This window comes from Microcaecilia unicolor, chromosome 6 (assembly GCF_901765095.1).
Source record: "Microcaecilia unicolor chromosome 6, aMicUni1.1, whole genome shotgun sequence".
Taxonomy (NCBI): Eukaryota; Metazoa; Chordata; class Amphibia; order Gymnophiona; family Siphonopidae; genus Microcaecilia; species Microcaecilia unicolor.
The window spans coordinates 73,737,973-73,761,802 of record NC_044036.1 but is presented as its reverse complement, the minus strand read 5'-3'; the positions used below and the strand labels follow the sequence as shown (position 1 = coordinate 73,761,802).

Below are 23,830 nucleotides of genomic sequence, written 5' to 3'. Positions count from 1 at the left end.
TGAACATTCCATGAAACAACAAGGGAAGCGACATGACAACATTTTCTGGCAACATTTTCCTATTCTACAAGGAGAGTGACAGTGGTTGAGTATCGCTGTCATAGATGAGCTTAAATCCAAAGATTTAATTTTGCAAAAAATTTGATACATTGCTTATCTATTGCAAAATCTAAGGGGCCCTTTTACTAAGCCATGTAGGCACCTACGGGCGTCAATTTGGAATTACTGCCTGGCTACTGCATGGCCCGGGCGGTAATTTCATTTTTTACGCGCATCCACTACAACCGCCAGAAAATTATCTTTCTTTTCTGGCGTGCGGCGTTACCTGGTGGTAAAAGGCATTTGACACATGTAGACCATTACCGCCCAGTTGACGCGTGAGACCCTACTGCTAAGTCAATGGGTGGCAGTAAGGTCTCAGACCCAAAATGGACGCGAGCCAATTTTCATTTTTCCGCACATCCATTTTCGGTCAAAATTTTAAAAAGGCATTTTTACAGGTGCGCTGAGAAATGGATCTGTGGGCGTCCAAAACAAGCACTTACACTAGGGCAGGCCATTTTTCAGCGCACCTTAGTAAAAGGACCCCTAAGTGGCTTAAATAAAACTCTGTAGTAAAAAAAAAATGAGAAGGAAGCTAAAAGACACGCATAGAACAAGGCAAATCAGACAAATCCAGTAAGAAGTGTAAAAATTACAATAGTAAATGCTCATTACATAGTTGGTAAGGAAGGATACTGCACCCATACTCTGGTACCAGGAAAAATTGTTATGCTAATGAAATGAGGGTACTACACCTATTTGCTTCCTTTTTTCTCCATTATTCTAAATTCTGGATCCTACTTAAAAACTAATGAGCAGCAAGTCAAAATTACAGCTGTTATAATTCCAGATTTATATATTTATTTTTAAGAAAACTGAGCAATTCTCTTCTTCTGGTTAACGTCATACTTCCCGGTGATACTGTGTTTCTTCATCTTCTTGAGAAAACGGGAAACACCTTTTTTTTCTTTCAGTCAAGTCAAGGTATTTCCATAGCAGATAAGAAGCCACACTAAACATTTTCTGCAAAAGACCTCGTCAGTGAGCTGTCATAAATCATCTTTGCGCCATGAGTAGAAACATGAGGATAGGATACACTTAATGCATTCTGTTCTAAATTACTGGATCCGAATTCTGAATACTACGTCTAAGCAGCCGCTGTAAATAGGTTTGTTAAAAATATATTTCAGATACAAATAGGAACACTTATAAAAGTAATTATGAAAATATACGATAACCTTAGCATTGATTTCTAAAATAAGAATACCCAAAGACCCTAAATCAGAAATATGCCAGAATACGGCAGCTGCAACTGATCGACATTAGAAACAATTCTTTTAAAGATTCTACAAGGTGCTCATTGGGGTGTTTTCCTACTAATAAAATTCACATCTGTGAAAAATGAAACTTTTAGCTGCGCTCACATGGTGAACAATAAACACCCTTCCAGTTCTTAAAACTTGCTGAAATTGTTCATCTGGCGATGATCGTCTGCAGTTTAGGGTTAAATATATGTTACTGCACCTTTACTGTTTTTTTCTAGTGTTATTTCTATGTATGATGTTGGCACATAGCCTTCTTCTCCGTTCTGTCTTCGGGCTCTTGTCCATCCGTCTCCTTTGTCCTCTTCAATAATGTACAGAACCTCTGCTTCTTGCATGGAGAGAGTTCCTTCGTTATGACCTACAGAGGACAGAAGACAAACTCTGGTCACAATAAATTCAATCTCATTGTCTAAGCTTGCTCCAAAGGAAGAAAGGGAAGATGGCTGAAAAAGCTTAAAGCTACAGATTATAGAAAAATCATTTAATTCTTTTATTCAAGAAAAATACCTGCGAAATTCTAGTTTTCTAATCCAAGCCTTCTATATTGTTTTAGCTTGAGCTGTAAAAAAATGGCATTTTGTCCGAAGAACAAGAAGTGCCAGTCTGAGTCAATGTGACAGCAGAGGAGAGGGTCGAAGTACACACAACAATAAAATTCGCAGGGAGCATTTTCACCTAGCTAAGTATTTCATAACCCCTATCATGAAGGCACACCTCACCAGTCACTTTTTCAGGATTTCATAATAAATAAGCATTAAGAGAGATTTGTAGACACAGAGATTCAGGTATACACAAATATATCTGTTACGTCTTCATCGTGGCTTTCTTGAAAACTCGACTAGTACATCATAAGACATGAGTGATGCCTTTGAACTGTGCTTTCTCAGGTTCTTTCTACCTCCTCATCTGAATCTTCTTGCGTGGACAAAAGAAAAATATATAGGAACGGTATGAAAATCTATAAGATGTACAGAAATCTTTAAAAGAATGAGGTGTACAGTACATCCAGCAAAAGACGTACTCTCGAGCAGGAAAGATTCAAAATATTGTGCAGTTAGAGGAGAAAAATACTGAATATGTGACCTGGAAACAACTAAAAGAACACAGCCTCAGAAAGGCAAAAGATCATGCTTACACCATGAATTATTACACAGTAAACCAATCTATGACATGAAATACCACCTGGTAATATTCTTAACTGATCCGGAGGGATCATTTCGTCTGCTTTCGCCTCAGCATAAACAGCCCATTCCAAAACTGGATCAGTATTGAAGAGAACAGCGGACATTTTAACAAATTAGGCATTGACTGAGGAAGCCCATGGTGCTTTGCAAGAGATAATTTTTCAACATTGCCACGTATACGGGGCAAGTCTATAAACTTAATGCTAATATTTGTGGGTACGTTACAAGGGTTAATGTTTAGAATACTAACATATGTGTGCATGCAATTATGCACACAGATGCCAGCAGGCTGCCTAAGCTCTATCCTGAAAATACCTGCTTAACTTACACAGTATACATACGTCTCCCATTTATACACGTATCTGTTATATTTAGACACTCACACTAGCTCTATGGTTGGTGCAAGTGCTCACACCTAAATGTTAAGCAGGTACATAGCCAGTTACACTAGTATTCGATAAAGTAGGCCCTTCCAGACACCAGAGTGGAGGAGTAGCCTAGTGGTTAGCGCAGTGGACTTTGATCCTGGGGAACTGAGCTCAATTCCCACTGCAGATCCTTGTGACTGGGCAAGTCACTTAACCCTCCATTGCCCCTGGTACAAAATAAGTACCTGAATATATGTAAACTGCTTTGAATGTAGTTGCAAAAACCTCAGACAGGCGGTATATCAAGTCCCATTTCCCTATTTGAGATTCTACATGGAATGTTGCTACTATTGGAGATTCTAGATGGAATGTTGCTACTACTGAGATTCTATTGCTACTATTTGAGATTCTACATGGAATGTTGTAATTCCACTAGCAACATTCCATGTAGAAGCCTGCCCTTGCAGATCAGCAACGCGGCCGCGCAGGCTTCTGACGTCCTGCACATCAGACTCACAGAAACAGAAGCCTGCGTGGCCGCATTGGTCATCTACAAGGGCAGGCTTCTACATGGAATGTTGCTAGTGGAGGAGTAGCCTAGTGGTTAGTGCAGTGGACATTGATCCTGGGGAACTGAGTTCAATTCCCACTGCAGCTCCTTGTGACTCTGGGCAAGTCACTTAACCCTCCATTGCCCCGGTACAAAATAAGTACCTGAATATATGTAAACCGCTTTGAATGTAGTTGCAAAAACCTCAGACAGGCGGTATATCAAGTCCCATTTCCCTTACTGCAGGCAGCCTGTTACAGAAATGTGCCCATAGTAACTAGGCCAGTGTTTCCTAACCAGGTCCTGGAAGCACACCTAACCAGTCAAGTTTTCAAGAGAGCCACAATGAAGATGTAACAGATATATTTGTGTATATCTGAGGACCTGTGTCTACAAATCCCTCTTAATGCATATTTATTATGAAATCCTGAAAATGTGACTGGTGAGGTGTGCCTTCACAATAGGGGTTACGAAATACTTAGCTAGATGAAAATGCTCCCTGGGAATTAGCAGTGGAGTAGGTTGAAGCTTAGAGCAGTTGAGTTGAGAACCAAAAGAAGCCTTGGGCAAAAATTTGAGAGGGGGCTGAAACAATAGACTATGCCTTCTTCAGCTTCAGACAGGCACAGAGCATGCCAGTCCAGGATGACTGCCTGGTTGCATCCCAACTGATTCTGATCTGGAAGAAGCCAGGGTTCAATCCTGCTTCTTCCATTGATGCTCCTTGCCTCATGTACAAACTTACATTGTAAGCCTTCCAGGGACAGGGAAAGCTAGTGTACCTGAATATTACTAGCCTTGGGCTCACATTGGAAAGACAAATAATCAAATCCAAATATAATAATAAACTAGAACAATGGCTCTCAACCAGTCCTCAGAGCAAACACCCAGCCAGCCTAGATTTCGAGATATGAAATATTTGCAAACACTGCCTTTAATGTATGCAAGTCTCTCATGAATAGTCATTGTGCATATCCTAAAAACCAGGCTAGTTGGATATGAACTGAAGGAGGGTATCTAGAACGCTACTTACTTGAATTTTAGAATGGTACAAGCTAGAAGCCTTCCTAGGCTGCTGTACATTGTAAGACACTTCAGGCGTTCAGAGGGCAGCTGGGCACATCACACTTGGATGCAAGTCTCAAATTAGCATAAAAATAACTTTCAAATGTTGTAGTTATTATTTGCTTTTCAGGCTATACATCACTTTGGGGATGAACTGCAATCTTACTGCTGGAGTCAGCCAGCCTGCAATTTATTGTTTTCAGACTATATTCTATAAATGGGAGTGTCTACACAAGCTGCCCTGGCTAGAGATGAAGAACCATTTTACAAAGAACGTTGACATTGGAATTAACCTATAAATCAGGCTCCAATAATTGTCCCAAATAGTTATCCAACAAACATGTCAAACATCCATCACTATTTAGGATTAGCAAGACTCAAACATATATCAGGTGCTGACCTCTTAACTAACAGACCTCAGCAGCACCACTCCGAGCTCTCAAATGTTCATTGCTCCAAGCTTTCTGTGCTCTCTCGTCATCGGTCTGAGAGGTATAGATTATATTCACTGAGTTCAAATAAATTCAATAATACTTTATAATATGATAGACTTACAGTATAATAGACTTAGCTTTCAAAAAGCGTTCCTGAAGAACGAATCAGCAAGGGGGATGTTTTATCCAACATGCGCTGTGTTTTGCCTCATGGCTTTTCATGAGAATACAGCAGTGACTTTGATGGCTGCAGCATAAGGGGCATATCCTTGAAAAATGGCGCGTGTTGGATAAAACATCCCCCTTGCTGATTCGTTCTTCAGGAACGCTTTTTGAAAGCTAAGTCTATTATACTATAAATCTATCATATTATAAAGTATTATTGAATGTATTTGAACTCAATGGCTATAATCTATACTTCTAAGACTGATGATGAGAGAGAGCACAGAAAGCTTAGAGCAATGAACATTTGAGAGCTCGGAGTGGTGCTGCTGAGGTCTGTTAGTTAAGAGGTCAACACCTAATATATGTTTGAGTCTTGCTAATCCTAAATAGTGGTGGATGTATGACATTGGAATTAAGGCATGCAGGTCAGGCATGCTCAATCCTGGCAGTAATTTACAAAACACTCCGTCGAACAAGGAGCCTTTTTGGAAGGATATGAAGGGCATGTGCCTAGATGCACAGCATGAGTAGCCATTTTACAAAAATACATGTGGGGAAAATGAGCAGCACAACTCAGAGGCAATTTTGCATCTTCCACATATAAGCAGCAAGCTTCCATGTATAGCTAGTTCATTGTACAAACCTATATGTATAAGTGATGCCAATTAAGTAGTGAGGTCACAATGTTTCTTTTATTATTTTTTATTTGCTGCATTTGTATCCCACATTTTCCCACCTCTTTGCAGGCTCAATGTGGCTTACACTATGCCGTAATGGCGATCGCCATTTCCGGAATGAGAAGTAAAGAATATTATTTTCATTTTGGAGGCAGACAAATACTGGGGGATTGAGGAAAATTATTATTTAATCCCTCCCTAGTTGAAATGAGGACTTTCTAAAAATCTGTTTGTGCCTTTCAAAACCGGTGCAAAACCCAACAGAGACTTTTTTTTAAATAGCCTTATTGTGTTAATAAACTGTCCAACCATAACAATCCCAAGAAACCAATCCTAGGTTTGGATGATTCAAGCATTTTCTAAGATCTCAGTTCCTAATGCCTTCACTAGCAAATTGAATGTAATTATACCATCAAATGGATAGATGGCTTTGCAGTGTCCAATGGCTGGTAGAGGATCGTCATCTTCAAAGTCATCATCAAACTCATGGTGGCCATGTGACTGTGGCTGGCCTCGGACTTCCTGATTAGCATCTTCTGTGTAGCTTCCCTCAGGGCTACAATACAACAAACAGAGACAAGAACCCATGAACACATTTCAACCAGTAACAGTCATTTCTGAAACTTCCAGTCAGCAAGTGTGAGTGTGTATGTGTTTTTCGGATTCAAAGCGTCTCAAGCCTTAAATATTCAAAAACAGATTCTTAAAGACCACAAATCTATCACTTTCTGCAAGCATCTTTAGCCACTAATCTCCATGGTGATTTCAAGGACAAGCTTAAGTTTTACACACACAAAAAACCTAATAATAATGCCGAGACCCTTAAATTTACACTGCTGTTAACAAACAGATTTCTTACAAATAGTCTGAGCAATGGCAAACATAAAAGCAAAGGCAAAAAAGGAGGTCGCTGTTATGCACATGTAATTTTTTAAGTGAATAAATATAAAACAGTTGGTATCCTCATCCATTCTCCTCACTTTTTTGTTTCTTCTTCATCACAAACATAAAAGCAAAACATTCCTGGGCTAGGAATCCTTTACTGAACGTGGTTGGTCAGAAAGGCTTTTCTGTAATGTGCTGGAATGTTTATGCTGTGGAATTTATTTTGTGGGGTTTTATTGATTTTTTTTATGTTATAAGCTGTCTGGAGCCTCTAGTTAATGCAGATGACACAGAAATGAAAAAAAAATAGTTTTGAATTATTTAGACCAATAAGTAGGTACTATAAATGCAAAATTTTAAGCGAGGTTCACAACTTATTTTGCTCAAGATGTATAAAATCAGTGGGTTCATCAAATTCATTCAAGTATCTTATTGATAAATAAGGGTCTTAACTAGCCAGCACAAATCATCTGCAGATCTGTACAAAATTAATCATGGATACTTACGCACCTATCAAGTTAACGCCGAACTATGGGGTCCATTTATTAAAGCTTAGTATGCACTAACAGACATTAGCGTGAGTCAAGTGCCACATGGCTCATCAGTATAAAATAGGACATACAGCCTTTAGAGTGTGCTAATGGTCCGTTAGCACGCGTTAAGCTTTAGTAAATGGCTCCTTTGTGATTTGTATTCACCTTACTTTACTACTTGATTACTTATAATGTGTGCAAATACTTTCCTTTGGGTTTTATGTTCTCTCCTATTTGATTATAGCATTCTTTTCCTTTATATCTAATTAATCTTTCGTAATCTATTGAACTGTAAACCACTTTATTTATTTCTTTGTTACAAAAGGTGGTATAGTAAGTAGTGAACAAACCATAAACCATGTTCACAGATCTGCACTGGGTTTTCAAAGGCTTTGCCCAGTTCTCCTGAGCCTCTTCCACTTAACCCCTCCATATCCACCCAAAGATTATTTTGCAAACAGCAGGTTTTATTGAAGCCAAATCAGGCTTCCATCCACAGATCAGAGCCTGACATTCTGCACACAATCGCAGCTTTGTCTCCTGGGAAAGGCTGAACTGGTGAAGCAGAAAATGGACTGGAAGATGGCAAGAGCAGAGTTACAGTATGTATGTGTCTTCGTTATCTTCACTGAAAAACACTGAAGCAGGCAATTGAATTCAGTTTGGTCTTTTCCAGCATATACATTAACTGAACACAGAACCAGGGAACACAACAGCAGGTAAGGGCAAGTGAGAATAATCTAATCTGCCCAATTTTCTTTACCGATACAGTACACAGATTCCATCTGACCTCCAGCTTTACCATGCTGTCTTCAAAAGAACTGAGAACTTGCAAAAGCATGAAGATATTACTGTTTTTGCCCCCCCCCCCCCCCCCACCTCCATCGGGAGACTATTCTACACATCCACCACAATTTGCAAAGAAATATATCCTCTAGCTCACTGATTCCCAATCCTGCTCCATCCAGCCTCAGGATATCCATTATGAAAATTCAAAATTCCTTCTGCACAGGATTCCTTTATGTATATCCCACGCATGTTTGAATTCTGTTACCATTTTCCTCTCTACCACCTCCCACGGGAGGGCATTCCAAGTGGTGGATGCTTGGAATGCCCTCCCGTGGGAGGTGGTGGAGAGGAAAACAGTAACGGAATTCAAACATGCGTGGGATATATATAAAGGAATCCTGTGCAGAAGGAATGGATCCTCAGAAGCTTAGCCGAAATTGGGTGGCGGAGCCGGTGGAGGGGAAGAGGGGTTGGTGGTTGGGAGGCGAAGATAGTGGTGGGCAGACTTATACGGTCTGTGCCACATCCGGTGGTGGGAGGCAGGACTGGTGGTTGGGAGGCGGGGAATAGTGCTGGGCAGACTTATACAGTCTGTGCCAGAGCCGGTGGTGGGAGGCGGGGCTGGTGGTTGGGAGGAGGGGATAGTGCTGGGCAGACTTATACGGTCTGTGCCCTGAAAAAGACAGGTACAAATCAAGGTATGGTATACACATGAGTTCATCTTGTTGGGCAGACTGGATGGACTGTGCAGGTCTTTTTCTGCCGTCATCTACTATGTTACTATGTATGTTACTATGTGTTGATTGTGTATACATTGGCGATGCAGTGTACGCAAACCTGCTTCATGTGGCAAGGGTGGGTTGCGAAAAACTACTTTAGCTATCCTTTTTTTCTGACATAAGAACCCTTTTACTAGATCTTCCTTTCAAGTGAAAAAATGGTTCTTGTACATTTCTACCTTTGAGGTTATTTCAGTTTGTCTACCATAGTCACTCTCTTTCTGTGGTGCTCTTGATGTCCATATTTAGATCCTTTTTTATTTCATAAAGCTTATGATGTTGAACAGGGGCGTAGCCAGACCTCGAGGTGGGAGGGGGCCAGAGCCCAAGGTGGGGGGGGGGGCACATTTTGGTTTGCTGCCCTGCCTGCAACCTCCTCACTTTATTTAGTGAACCTCTGTGTTTCTGCACCCCAAGTAGAAGACACTGCGTTTGGTTTTTTTGCATTTTTTTGGCATTAAATCCTAGTGGCCAAACTCTCAATCCTTCAAGTACTTTCTACATCATGTAGAGCAGAGCAGAGCTTTCAAACTCGGTCCTGGGGATGCCAATTGGATTTTCAGGATATCTGTAATGGCCACATAGTAAATCAATTTGCATATTTTGGAAATCTAGCATATGCTAATTTATTTCATCCATATGCATTGTGAATATCCTGAAAACATTATTAGCAGGGGAGAAGCAGCCATACTGGATAGGCGTGCACCTTATGATTACTTTTGTTCCAGTGCCATCTGTGTGGTTGGAGAGGTAGGGGATGTCATCTTTCCTCAACCCAAAACTCTTGACTCCCTTTCCTTCCATTCTAATAGCCAAAAGTACCGATGCCTATGATACACAACCACATAGCCAAAAGAGGTTGCTTCTTCAGTGGCCCGGAGGGCCTCCAAAGAAGTCTGCCATTAACCTTCCTCTTCCCACCAGCACAGGACAAATCAAGACTGACAAGGGCATAGGCTTCAGTGGCTGCACAGGGGCCTATAGACAGGTAATATGCAGTCTCTCTAATTCAGCTGTCATCATCCAGAAGGGTCAATTGTATCATCCACTGAATCGGTAATTTCTTTACCCTCAAGTGACTAAATCCCATAATCTCGACCTTTAATTTTGTTTAAAGGCTTATCTGGTTTAGATCTTCCTACCGCAGGTGATATAAAGACCTTTCAGGTACCCTTACCTGACTGTGAAACTGTTAGTCCTAATAAAACTGCCATTTATTCTCAGATTGGTTCACTTACCCAAATTAATCTCTCTACCATCAGTATAGAGAGTTGGCCTACTCTTGCGGTGTGAAACTGGGAGAGGGTAATTGGCAAGGTGTGGCTGTTGGATATAATTAATGGAGGAAATATAAAAGGAGGAAAGAGGTGATTACCACATTAGTAAATGTGTCTTGAAAGTTTAACAACATAAGTAATTGGAAAATTAATAAAAGCAAAAAAGTATTCTCAAAAAAAGTTGAGATTTTTAAACTTATTGAAAACTCGTCTTCTGACTCCAGTAGTATTATTTAAGACGTATTTCTGTAATGTGTTGTGTTTTCCTAACATTGACATATCTGAATCAATCACATCAAACCTGCCCTCAACTGCACTTTCCCCCTGTACAGTAGAAGGTATTTAATAAGCCTTTGAGGTGCCAGTTGACAGCCCATGGCTTTTCTAAAAGCTTCACACAATATCATCACAAGAACAGCCATAGTTCAAGTCTTTTTAGTTTTTTGTTTTTTTAGAGATTGATAAGAACATGGTTGACAAGCTTTATTTTATTTAAAAGAGTGCTAAATTTTGTGAGCAGCAGTTTTCTATGTTCCCCAGTTTTGGAAGAAAAAATCTCTTCTGTTAGAACTTTGGGTACTGGCGTTAGGTGTAACTTTTTTCTAAAGTTCCCATACTACTACTACTTATCATTTCTATAGCGCTACTAGACGAACGCAGCGCTGTACACTTGAACATGAAGAGACAGTCCCTGCTCGACAGAGCTTACAATCTAATTAGTCTGATTGGTTACCAAGGGAACAGGGATATCTGATCAGACTCATTTGGAAAACTTTCTTGGGAATTAATCTATGAATGTCAGTGGTGTGCAGTCATGGCCTTCAAGGGTTTCAGTGAATCCCCAGCTTTGCTGCCATAATGCCACCTGTCTTGGTCTTTTTTTCTTCTCTGTGTTTGTAAGGCTGAGATGTTTTACCTTTGAGCTAGACAGCAGGTATCAGGAAAGGTGTTAAACAGCTCTCCTGGTCTGCATACAACTCAGCTGCGGCTTCTGTGTCTGTTCATGGAACGGCCACAGCGAGTCATGTGCAGGCCAGGGGGAGCTGTTTTGCACCTTTTCTGATGCCTGTTCTCTGGTGCAGGAGCCCTAAAACTGATCCCCTCAATGCTGTGCTTCCTTCCTACCCTAAACATCAGTGTCCTAGATCCAGTAGGGAGCCCACTGCCACTCCCATCATGTGTCCTGTGACTGCACTGCCAACCCTGCTTGTCAGCATCCCTTTACGCTTTAGTGCTATAGACTGTGCCTGTTCTGCTGCTGCTAGAATCAGGCTGGGTCATGAAAATCACAGATGCAGGAGAAAGAGAAGGAATCTGTCATTAAGCCCAATGCCCTGTTTTGGCCAGGTCACTGCTGGGAGGAAGTAAGAACAGAGAAGTGATTGGTAAAGTAAATCACAGAGATATGTGTGTATGGGGTGGGACAGGAATGGGGTTCAAAGGGGGAAGATAGGATATTGGGGGCAGGAATGGGTTGGAGTGCAGAGGGGAGAGTTTGGAGTGGCAAAGAGGGGAAGAGAAGGTGTGTTGGGGGGCAGGATGGAAAGAGAAGAGAAAGGGTTAAAGGAGGAGAAGAGAGGGAAGGAGGGGTGAGGAAAAAGGAGGGCAATTCGGGGCACAAGAAGGGAAGAGCATAGGGATGAGGGCAGAGGGGATTTTGGAATGGGGGCAGAATAGGAAGAGAGAGAATATTGCAATAGGAGTATACAAGAGGGTAGTGGAGATGAGAACAGAGAAGAGGTAAGGGGGCACAGCAAGATAAAAGTGAGGGAAGTGCGAGGTGAACAGATGGGAGACGAGAAAGGAAGAGAACACAAAAGGTGACAGAGGAGGAAGCAGCTGGGCACAGTTGCAGGGGGAAAGAGGATTGAGAGGAAACACAAGTGGTGTTTCTGTGGGGGTGGAAAGTGTTATGTTGGGCTGTTGAGCCCTTCTTATCGTTTTAGGCAGGGTATGAGTTGTACTGTTGAGGCTTCCAAGACCCACCTGTCTCCATGAGGAGTGGAAACTTATTTTGGGGATGCTGGGCCCTCTTGCTTTACTTGGAGTGGGTGGTATTTTGATGAGGCTGCCGACTCCCTCTTTTTTTAGGAAGGGGTTGGATAAGAGGTGCTCTGCTATAGCCACTGAGCCCCTCTTGTTGTTTTTGTGGGATGGGAAGTGCTATGTTGGTGCTGGCGAGTCTCTCTTGTTGTTTGGCTCATTTACTGAATCTCTCTCGTAAATGTCACCACACACCACTGATGAATGTAGAATATTTCTTTAGAAGTTTGGCAGTATCTTCATTGGAAATGGCATTTGGGTTTCTTTACAGATTCACAGGTAGTTTATGGAGCTAGAAAAGTATTCTCTATCTCTCTCTAAATCTGAATGGGTTTTGCTATGGGGACTAATACAAATAATTTGAGTGGCGCAGTGAGTTTGGGTTTTTTTTTATTATTACTATTATTTCTTTTTTGATTTATACTTGTACATTTTGAAGATATTCAAATAAAAAAGGACAGATTTGAGGAACCATGATGTGGAAAATGTCATCTGGTAAAAAAGAAGTCCATTCTGGCTGACTTGTGGGAAAATGGTAACAGCATCTTTTGCCATGTATCTCCTGCAATAAACTTACTGCCTTTTGCTTCTTATATTGAGGATCCTGAAGGGGCTGTGCAGAGTCCAATACACATTATAATGGGACATAGATTGCAGGCCATTAAACCTCTACTCCCTAGAGAGTTGCATGGGGACAGAAATCTTACCCATCCTCACCACTGGAATCTTACCCATCCCCGCAAGACTTTAACCTGTCCCCACCCCACTCAGTCCTGCAAGAATGTAATGGTACATTAAAAAAAATTCTGGTCAGCTCTCTGTCTCTCTCTGGGTTGGAGCCAAAGCACTGCAGGCAAGGAAGGAACAGAAGTTGGAACTTGGAACACTCTGGTGCGCACATGTAAGACTTGTCTCTGATTCACTGGCACTGTGTGCTAAGAGGTTGCTACATGCACATGAAAGTAGGTCAGGTGACATCTGATGCTTTTGCCTGTGTCAGAGCTGAGGTCTGCGCATCAGCCCAGGAGCAGAGAGGATTAACAGTAACATAGTGACAGCAGATAAAAACCTGAATGGTCCATCCAGTCTGCCCAATAGTCACACTCATTATCAATTCATGATTAAATCAACAATGAACGTGATATTATATACTTGATTATGGTTTTTCTTTGGCGTTTCTGGGATATAGACCATAGAAGTCCACACAGCCCTATCCTTATGTTCCAACTGCTGGACTTGCCGTAAAAGCCTACCCCAGCCTATTCGTCTTCTCATTTGAGGGACACAGACCGTAAAAGTCTGTCTGTCTGTCTGTCCTCATATTCCAGCCACTAAAGTTGCTTTCCATCCCATCCTAAAATAGATTGCTATATATGAGACACAGACATTACAATTCTGACCTAGTTCATCACCACCGGAGTTGCCATCTAAGCGTCACTCAACACATTCACACACATGCAGCCATTTAAGATTAGGTTTTTTTATAACTTCCATTTTCTAATTAGAAATCCTCTGTGTTCATCCCATGCCTTTTTGAATTCCGTCACCATTTGTGTCTCTACCACCTCCTTAATGGAGACTTTCCATATCTGCTGTTAAAGCAAGAAGGAGGACACAGCAATCAAAGAACTTGGTACTCGGTAGGTGAGAGGCTGGCAGAACTGCAGCATACACTTCCATGGGAACCCTGCAGGAATTGTTTCCGTCCCCACAGGAACCCTGCAGGAACTGCTTCCGTCCACACGGGATCCCCTCAGAACTGCTTCAGTCCCCGCGGGAACCCCGTGGATTTCGCAAGTCTAGTTCTCACTGATCCCAGTGGCTCCATGCTGAGCAATCCTCCCCTTCTCCAAGCTCTAGTCCCACCCAGCATTCTCATCCATCCCCTCCCCACCTTAACAGAGCAGCCTCCTCTTTTCTCCCACTTACCTGCTGCTCCATTTTTCTTCCCTGCCCCAACCAGGACTTCTTTTACACTTTTCCTCTCCCTGTATCAGATGCCCTCTCTTTCACTCTGTGCCATTATATACATACAATCCCCACTCTCCCTTTCAGCTCCCCACCACTGATCTTCTAGTCTATTATTCAAACAAAACTCAACCATTCCTCCCACTTCAACTTCCAGTTCAATTCTGTAACTGGCTACCTTCCTTTAGAGACCCCAAAAGCATAGGTGGTACTCATTTTACAATGGCATCATTCTTATCTACAGCAGAATCCTTGCAGGTGAATAGGAAGCATTCGAAACACAGCTTCATTCAAAGCTAAACCTTATGCGTTCTAGCCATCATGTCAGCTGTCTGTCCCATACAAAGAACTCATTTTTTCAGTATTTTTTCATATGTAATGAAACATATTTATCTATATAAAAATGTCACAGAATGACGAACAAAGAAGTGAGGTAAACTCAAGGAGGGTGTCAAGAAGTCTTTAATGTAAACAGCATAAAATCGACCTGACACGGCCGTGTTTAATCACAAAGGTCTGCCTCAGGGGTCAGGTGTATCTCTTGTGTTATGGCGGGAAAGCTTAACTCAAGAGTAAATTCAGAATTCTGGCTGTAGAACTTCTGTAAAATCCTCAGTAGAGAAGACGCTGGGTTGCAAACACTGTCTAACCAGCAAACATCGGTGACAAAAATTATAAATAACTTTACAGAGGTTCTACAGCCAGAATTCCAACTTTACTCTTGAGTTAAGCTTTCCCGCCATAACACAAGAAATACACCTGACCCCTGAGGCAGGCCTTTGTACCGAAACACAGCCGTGTTGGGTTGATTTTATGCTGTTTACATTAAAGACTTCTTGACATCCTCCTTGAGTTTACCTCACTTCTTTGTTCGTCGCTCACGTTTACATGAGGTTTTTCGTCCTCTTTTTCTTGTTGGTCACAGAATGGCAATTTTTTCGTATTTTATAGCTGCCCACAATTCCAACTTGGAAAAAGAAACTCAAAATAGGTTTAGCTGGAGAGGACACCTATTGGGTCTAATTTGCACTGGGTTGGCTCAATCTTAACATGCAATGGGTTTTGTACTTTCTGGATTTAATTATAAAGTTAATGGAACCTAGAATTTTAGAATTAGAAGGCAAGATTGCCAAATATTGAAGAGGTAACAGCTGTACAAGAAATTCCAATCAAGTTATTAAAGTAATGACCTCTCTCTTCCTTGTGCTACAAGATGGTTTACATCAGAGCTGTGCCTTCTTTCTCCTCTTAAACTTCCTTTACCCTCCACTTCAGACAGCCAGGCCTGTGTGAAAATAAAAACAAAATGCATTTGAATTTTAAGTCCACAGGACACTAAGGAAGCGAGCAAGGTTAAATTAGAAACCCTCAGACCATCTTGCTTAATTTCCTAAACAGCATTGTATCTTTATAAGACATCATCACATGTCATACTAATGGATACAGGTATTCAAACTTACAGAGATTCTGCAGTCTGCTTAAACCAGCAACACAAATATGCAATTTCATACTTTTTGACTCTATGTGAAATCCATGTATTTTCACAAAGATTTAGCAGGCAGGGAGGGGAAGCAAAATCCAGGCTTCACCTGCTTCTAGAAACATTTCTATCCTATCTAAGCACAATCACAGGGATGATAGGGAGAGAACTTCAGTGAATTAATTGAAGAGAAAACTCCAGGGAGCAAATCTAAAAAGAGATATTGGAATGGCAAGAAATCTTTTCATTAGGAAAGTAAGTACTCAGTAATAGGACAAAGAACCACTATAGTTTTCTAAAATAGTAGCTAAAAATATAAGGAAAATAAAAAAAGGTTTGCACACGTAAGCTACAAGAGATCTGGAAGAGCTAAGAGAAACTGGAAAAATAGGACAAAGATGCAAACAGAAGAAAACAGCAAAAATAGTCAAAAAGGAAGACAAAACAGGTTTTGGATATGTTAGTGACAAGACACAATCAAAATCAGCATTGAGAAACTCAGGGGTGAAGTGGAGGGATATGTACTGGTTAATATATTGGGAGGGATATGGTACTGGTACTGGAATGGAGGAGTAGCCTAATGGTTAGTGCAGCAGCCTAAGGACCAGGGAAAGAGAGTTCAATTCCCACTGCAGCTCCTTGTGACTCTGGGCAAGTCACGTAACCCTCTCACTACCCCAGGTACAAAACAAGTACATTTATGTAATATGTAAACTACTTTTGATTGTAACCACAGAAAGGCAGTATATCAAATTCCATCTCCTTTCCTTTCCTTGATGACAAAAAGGTAAAATATTTCTTTCATTGTTCAATAAGGAAAGGTCTGGAGTAGGTAGACCAAAAATAAAGCTATTGGACCTGACAGAATACATCTTGGTGCTATCATGGTTGGACTACTATCACGCCCTGTATCTTTGGATAGCATCACTGAGGCTCAGGGCATTGCAGATGGTTCAAAACGTGGCAGCAGTGACTGATAGCTGGTGTGGGTAAATTTTCTCATGTATTGCCATTTTTGAAGAACTTGCACTGGTTACCAATTACCCAGTGAATACAATATAAGGTTTTGACACTCATTCCTCAAACTTTGTATGCTGCTGCTCCATTGTCTATTCGAGCAATTTTGAAGGTATACCACCCAAAGAGAGCTTTAAGATCAGATACTGTACTGCCAGGCGGTTGTCGCTAGATCTCCTTGTGCAGATGCATTATGCAGAAACAAGAACTTAATCGTTTGTGGTTGCTGCTACGCAATTGAGGAATGCGCTCACAGGACCTATATGGTTATGTAATAATGCAATTCAATTCCAGAAGCAGCTTAAATTGCAGCGGTTTGTAGCGGCCTTTTATTGACTGCTGGGTGTCACGTTGCCTATTTGACTAAAGTTCAGCTAGTTGTTTATTTGATGAAGTTCGATTATATGTTTGGCATTGTGATTTTTATTATGTATTTTTGGAAACTACTTAGGTGATGTGGAGGGGCATTTTCGATATGACATCTAAGTCTCACTTTGGATGTTTTGCAAAAAACGTCTAATATTCGAATAGGAAAGAAGGTCATTTTCAAAAAAAGAAAAACATCTATCTTTTGTTTTCGAAAATACTGTTCCGAACAACGTTTTGTGATTTGGACATTTTGTTTTTGGTCCGTATTCGGGGGAAAAAAAACGTCCAAGTGAAAAATGCCCAAATTCAAGCCATTGGGATGTAGGAGGAGCCAGCATTTTTAGTACACTGGTCCCCCTGATATTCCAGGACAGCAATAGGGCACCCTAGGGGGACTTCATAAAATGCTCCCAGGTACACATCTCACCATTGCTTCCTTACCTTATGTGCTGAGCCCCCCAAAACCCAGTACCCCCAACTGTACACCATTACCATAGCCCTTACAGGTGAAGGAGCAACTATATGTGGGTACAGTGGGTTTCTGGTGAGTTTTGGAGGGCTCACAGTTTCCTCCACAAGTGTAACAGGTAGGGGGAGGTAGGAGCCTGGGTCCACCCGTCTACAGTGGAGGTAGAAGCCTGGGTCCACCTGTCTGAAGTGCACTGCACCCAACACTAGACTACTCCAGGGACCTGCATGCTGTTCTAATGGACCTGAGTATAACATCTGAGGCTGGCATAGAGGTTGGTAAGTAATGTTTTTCATCACATTTTATGGGGGGTGGGAGGGGGTTAGTGACCACTGGGGGAATAAGGGGAGGTCATTCCTGATTCCCTCCAGTGGTCAGCTGGTTATTTAGGGCACCTTTTTGTGCCTTACTTGTACTAATAACAGGTCAAGCTCAAAACATCTAAGATTTAGTCCTGAACCTTTTTGTTTTGTTCCATTATGACTGAAAAACGTCTAAATCTTAGGAACACCCAAGTTCTGCCCTGAACACGCCCCTGGCACTCTCCCTTGAGATTTGGATGCACTTCTGGCGGACTTCAGAGAAAAACATCTAAAAATAGGTTTTGAAAATGCTGATTTGGATGTTTTTGTAAAAAAAACATCCAAATGCAGACTTATGCCACTTTTTGGATGTTTTTCTCTTTTGAAAATGAGCCCATGAGTGGTATATAAATCTTAAAATAAATAAATTAATTCTTGGAGAACTTCGGGCATTTCTGCTGTCTGACCTTTTCAATGTTTCTTTAGAGTCAGGAGTGACTCCAGGAGACTGGCAGATGTGGTTCCTCTTCACAAAAGTGGAAGGAAGGTGGAGGTTGGAACTACTAGTACTGGTGGTCAGGCCAGATTAACATTATACTGGGCCCTCACTCCTCTGAGACCTTCATTCATGTCCTGCCCCCACCACATTTCACCACTCCAGAAGTAACTGAGAAAAGTGCAGAGCCTAGCTGCGGTTGTGGCAGCAGTAAAAGTATGTGACAGTATTGTTAAACAATTTCTGGTTTTAAAAGGGAAAAAAATGAAATCAGGTGTATTACTTTCACTAATATTGGACAATAAGTATGTTTCCAATGAAATTGATGGACAATGCACCGTTATGGTCTTGAAGAAACCAACCAGATGATCAATGTGGAATAATGATTTAGATAAATAATAACTGGGGATAATCGGGTTAATACCACGTTTCTTTGTTTGCTGTTGCTTAAATTGATCTCCTTGTCTTGTTTCACTCTCCCTATTTATTTTGTGGTCTAAGAAAGAGAAAGATTGTATAAAATCCATTTATCTTGTTGAGATTGTTTTCTTCTAATATTGTTTTAATGTACAATCATCTCTGTTTTACTGTTTTGCAAGTGATCCTTGTAAAATGAAAAAATTATAAATAAATGATTAAAAATATATATATATTCATAAAAAAAAAAAAAGTATGTGACAGTACACAGGGGCTAGACAAGTATATGCTTTGAATGGAGTGGCTTACCCCCGGATGCTATATAGCTTGACTTAAGTTGTATGCGCAAATCCAGTCATATTCTGGAATACAGCGTGCAACTTAATTAAACATGCCAATCAGTGCCAATAATTGCCACTTTAAGCAATTATTGAAACGGGCATTAATTCGAATTTACGCGCAAAAGTGTCTTAGCGTATTCTTAATGTGATGCACGTAAATTCTAAGGGCCTTGTTTACTGAGCAACATTATAAGCACACTAACGTTTTTAACGTGCATTAACCATGTTCACACCTACAATATCCCTATAGATGCCTACACGGCTAGCGCAAGCGCTGTGTAGGCGTGCTAAAAACACTAACGCACCTTAGTAAACAGGGCCCTGACACATAGTTGAAAATGGGGTGTGGCCACGGGTGTGGAATGGGCGGGTCATGGGCGTTTCTAAAATCTATGCACATTGTTATAGAATACACTCAGTCCGCGCCTAATTTAGGCGTCAGCATTCAAACCAATTTTTACTTGGCGTAACTGCCCGTGACTAAGTTTAGTCACATGGACAAGCGCTCAGCATATTCTATAAACTGCGCAGAAATGTAGGCTTATTCTATAAAGTATGCCAAAATTCAGGCATACTTTAAAGAACACGCCGAGGCATATTTCATTTTGGCCCCGATGTTTTAGGCATGATATATAGAATGTAGTACTTAATGGTTAAAGCTGGATAACTTTGGGTTATATAATGTGTACCTGTATTATATTTTGCACTTACCTATTAATCAGTATTGCCCGATTCCTTACTAGAAGGTGTAGTAGTAGTAGTACCTCACAGCAGAACCAACAGGATGCCAGTTTATGTTACAATGTCTGAAGTTTGTTATGCTTTATTTAAAGACTGTTTAAATCTATATAATCCTAAAGATCAACTTATTTTTTTGCCTATGAAACCTTAACTTTGTTTTTGTTTGGATTTCTAGATATTATATTCCAGATCAAGATGGAGCTTGTATCCATGTTTTAACAGATTCCCTGATCCCAGTTCAATGAACTAATAGCTGAAACAGTTTTCAGCAATGTCAAATAATCCATTCTTTTTGAAGTTTTAAATAACGTTTATACATGTACGTGCACTCTCCATTATTGCTTTACATAAGTCTTTTGAGAAAAAAATATAATATAGCCATCATGTTGACTTTATTTTGACCGTAGGTAGAATGTCAGTAAACTTATCAAGAATTTCTCTATAGCCTTGTACTTCCATCCTACACTGTATTGAGAACACCCTATTATTCTGTTATGAGCAGAATAATTTCTGCTGATTACTGTTGGAGAGAAAATTATTATTCAGCCCTTTGAGGGGTCCTCTCGTAAATGTCTAAGTTGCCTTTGTTAGATGAAGCTGCATTTATATAACTATTCTAATGGTTTACCTGTTTGTGCCACTTTCCTGTACAGATTGATTTTATTTAAATGCTACGTCAGAAGTTTAAAGCTGTTTTGATTTGTAGGTACCTGTCCCAAGGTAGGTTGAGCAGACATTACTGCTACAAAGTCGCTGAAGGGATCGCATTCTATATTAATGGGATTTATATAAGTTGGATTGTTGCTAATTAAGATTGTTTTCAGTTTCTGGTATTGTTCCTGTCTCTCCATGTTTAGCTTTTGTCTCAACTGTTTAACAAAACCAGATGGGGGAGTTTGAGAAATCTGTACAGAAATGGGGCATTTTTGAACTAAAGCTGATTCTATTACAGACAGCAGAGCAAAGGAATTTGTCAAGGGACTTCTACATCCAGAGACTTTAAAACTTATGAAAGATTGGTAAGACATACAGATCCAATATAACTGATCCAGCAGAACGTTTATACTGTTTCAGCTACTGGACTGATACAAAGGACACTGAAATAAATAAAAAGGAATAATAGTAAGCTTGCTAGATTTTGTGCAGAAACTGACCTGTAGCCTGTGTAAGTATGCTGTCCACATGCAAATAAAGAACTAGCAGATGTGTTTTAATTAATAAAATGTTTTAAACTCCTGCATCTTTTTGCAGAACCTTAATTAAGCATTTGTCAATTCTCTCTATCCATATATTTCAGCCCGAAATATCAGAGGAGGGGTAACCTCCCACAATCAGGGTATGTGAGAGGTACATCTGTACAAGCCTTCACTAGAACCTTGCCAGGAAGCCCCATTTCCAAATATCAAGGCCTAACATAGATCCATATATTTTAGCTACCAGAGGGAACTGAATGGGGTTGCAGACTCATCTCCTAACCAGGATCACCAGCTTGATTTATTTTATCTTTATTACTACCAAATCAACTGAGGTGGGGGAAAAGTGTAAGCAACCTCTCCCCTGGAGAAAAATATTTTTACCATTTATAACAAGCCCGGTTCGAAGGTTAACCTAAGGTAAAACTAATACTTTATATAAAATGTTATTTACACAAAGGAATGCTCAACAGAAGTGTACTTGGATTAAAACAAGACATTTGACATGGCTCTACATAGGTAACGTAAGTAAACAGAGTACACTGAAAATGAGACCTGAAGTGACAGACTGGGTTAGAAACTGGTTAAATGGGAAATGACACAGAATAGTTGGAAATGGAATTCATGCCAAAGAAGGGGATATTACCAGTGAGGTGCCACAGAGAACAGTCTTTGGACTGGTTCTTTTTAACATTTTTAAAAGCAATATACTGCCTGGGTTACCAAGAAAGGTTTTCCCCACACCTGCAATTTTAAAACAGCATAAACTGCAATCCAAGAATAGGAAAATAGAGGGAATAATCTGATATCTCTTAACCTCATTCTTGTGGATTTCCATTCGGAGGCGATCAATGTTGCCCATAGTCTCAGCTAATTTGGGCTGCAAACTGCCTGGATCGCCCATCTGTGGATTTTTTTCATACACATCTTTCATTTTATTCAGTGCATCTCTGCAATAAAGATACATTTGTGAACATCTAGAACTAGAAAGATGAAAGTATCACACTAACACAATTGTATTCATTTCCCTTCTGTTTCATTCTAGGGCATTTAACAAACATTAATCAAATATAAGGAACATCAGTAATGAACAGTTTTATCCACAGCTCCACAACACACATTTTAAGTTTTACAGCTTTCGCCTCTCTCAAAAATTTATAAGAGTTTTAGGGGGGGGGGGGGGAAAGAGACAGAATTCTACAATTTCAGGATTCCTGATGTAATTTTAGCATTTAATACAAGTCTTGGATCCTTATTACCACATGAGAAAGGGGGATTTAGCTCCCAAAGCTAGTCAAAAATGTTTTAAGTTAGTCCAATAAAATATATTACCTTATATTCTTGTTTTTATATCTAATTCCCTTTATTTCTCTACATTTAAGTGGACTAACATGCCCCACTTTTGAGTCTTTGCATGAAGTCTAGCTACAGAGGGGCCCGGCCTGTTGTGTGCACCCACTAGTGAAAACAGCTATGCATGTTGCAGGCCTTGCATTATCCATGATAAAAGTAGGAAAAAAAGTTTTAGAAAAGAACAAAAATAAGCTGAAATAAAAACAGCTTCAACAAAGGCTAGCAAGGTGGCACTGATAGCCACTAGAGAGCAAAAAAGCTGGACCTGGGAACATCAGATATCTTAGCAAATAGATTTGGAGGGGTTCACATAGGCTAAAGAATAGATGCACTTATATTCTTTGGCTATGCAGGACAGAAGAGGCCTCTCTTGGATAAATGCCACTGACACAGAGCAGTAGTGCTTGCCAACCCTCATACCTGCACTTGCAGAATTGCACATGATATGAAATCTAGCTAACAAACTTTGAAACCCAAAATATAATTTAACTCTGTATGTGCTGAATATATAAGCTGCGCTCTTATAAACTTTTATATACAAGTATATAACCAGCAGATAAACTCTCCCACTTTATATAATCTTTGGGCCGAGAAGCTTTACTGTATGGGGGTCTTTGACAAAGCGTCAGTGATCCAAAGTGGACTTACTGAATGCTAAATTGGGACTACCACCGGCCCAATGTGGCCACCGGCGGTAGTTCCACCCTGAGTGCACGCCATCTCCAGGGGAAAAAGAAAACCCCGGAAATGGCTTGTGCGGTGGTAACTGATTACAGCTGGGTTATCACAGGAGCCCTTACTGCTACTTCAATGGTGGTAAGGGCTCCTCACCGCATGGCCATGCGATAAGAGTTCTCTTACTGCATGACCATGTTTGTCTGGGGACTTTTTACCCGCGGCGGTAAAAAGGGCCCTGGAACGCAGGAAAAATGGCCCCCACCGCTAGTGCAGGACCCTTTTTCCCGAAGCTTGGTAAAAGGACCCCTATATGACTTATCAGAATTAAATAAACCTTAAAGCCATAATGATCTCCAATCTGATTTATAGAAAAATTATCTATTTTGCACAAGCTTGATAGTGGGAATTTTTATCAGATGGTTATATGTTTGTATATAAAGGTCCATAAGGGTCTGCCTTACACACAGAACTTACAAGGAGCTAATTCTATTAAAAGGTGCTAATATTAACATGTAGAGTATACATGTAAATGTTTAGAATAATGGCACATATGTGTGTCCATGAAAAGGAACAGGTGAAAGCATTCCACAATATGAACACAGGCAACAACGAAGAGCAAAGGCAGTCAACCATGGACTTGCCACATGGATATTGTCCCTTGGAAGTGACCCAACTCAGCCAAATTTTGTCAGAAAGCCTTCTTCAGGGGTCAACGAGATCTTCAGTGTAGAAAAAAGGCAAAAAACAAGGCTAAACACTCTTCTCTTGAATCTGCCTGCATCACGGACTCTGTCAATATTGTAGCACCATTACGCCTTTTTTCTACACTGAAAACCTCGTTGATCACTGAAGGTGGCTTTCTGCCCAAGTTGGGTCATTATCCAAGCGTC

The 23,830-nt window shown here is 40.6% G+C and overlaps 1 protein-coding gene across 2 annotated transcripts in view; it reads right to left on the bottom strand.

Moving 5' to 3' along the window:
• FNBP1L (formin binding protein 1 like) overlaps positions 1 to 23,830 on the bottom strand; it is a 250,502-nt gene that overhangs the window by 2,644 nt on the left and 224,028 nt on the right. The window contains exons 11-14 of one of the 2 annotated variants that reach the window (XM_030205455.1): positions 21,727 to 21,859; positions 15,275 to 15,369; positions 6,221 to 6,366; positions 1,567 to 1,725 (exon numbers count right to left, since the gene is read on the bottom strand). In XM_030205455.1, the coding sequence (XP_030061315.1) occupies positions 1,567 to 1,725; positions 6,221 to 6,366; positions 15,275 to 15,369; positions 21,727 to 21,859 (533 nt within the window). Of the gene's footprint in view, positions 1 to 456; positions 1,726 to 6,220; positions 6,367 to 15,274; positions 15,370 to 21,726; positions 21,860 to 23,830 lie in introns of those variants that run through there. The other variant, XM_030205454.1, reaches the window with a different exon arrangement.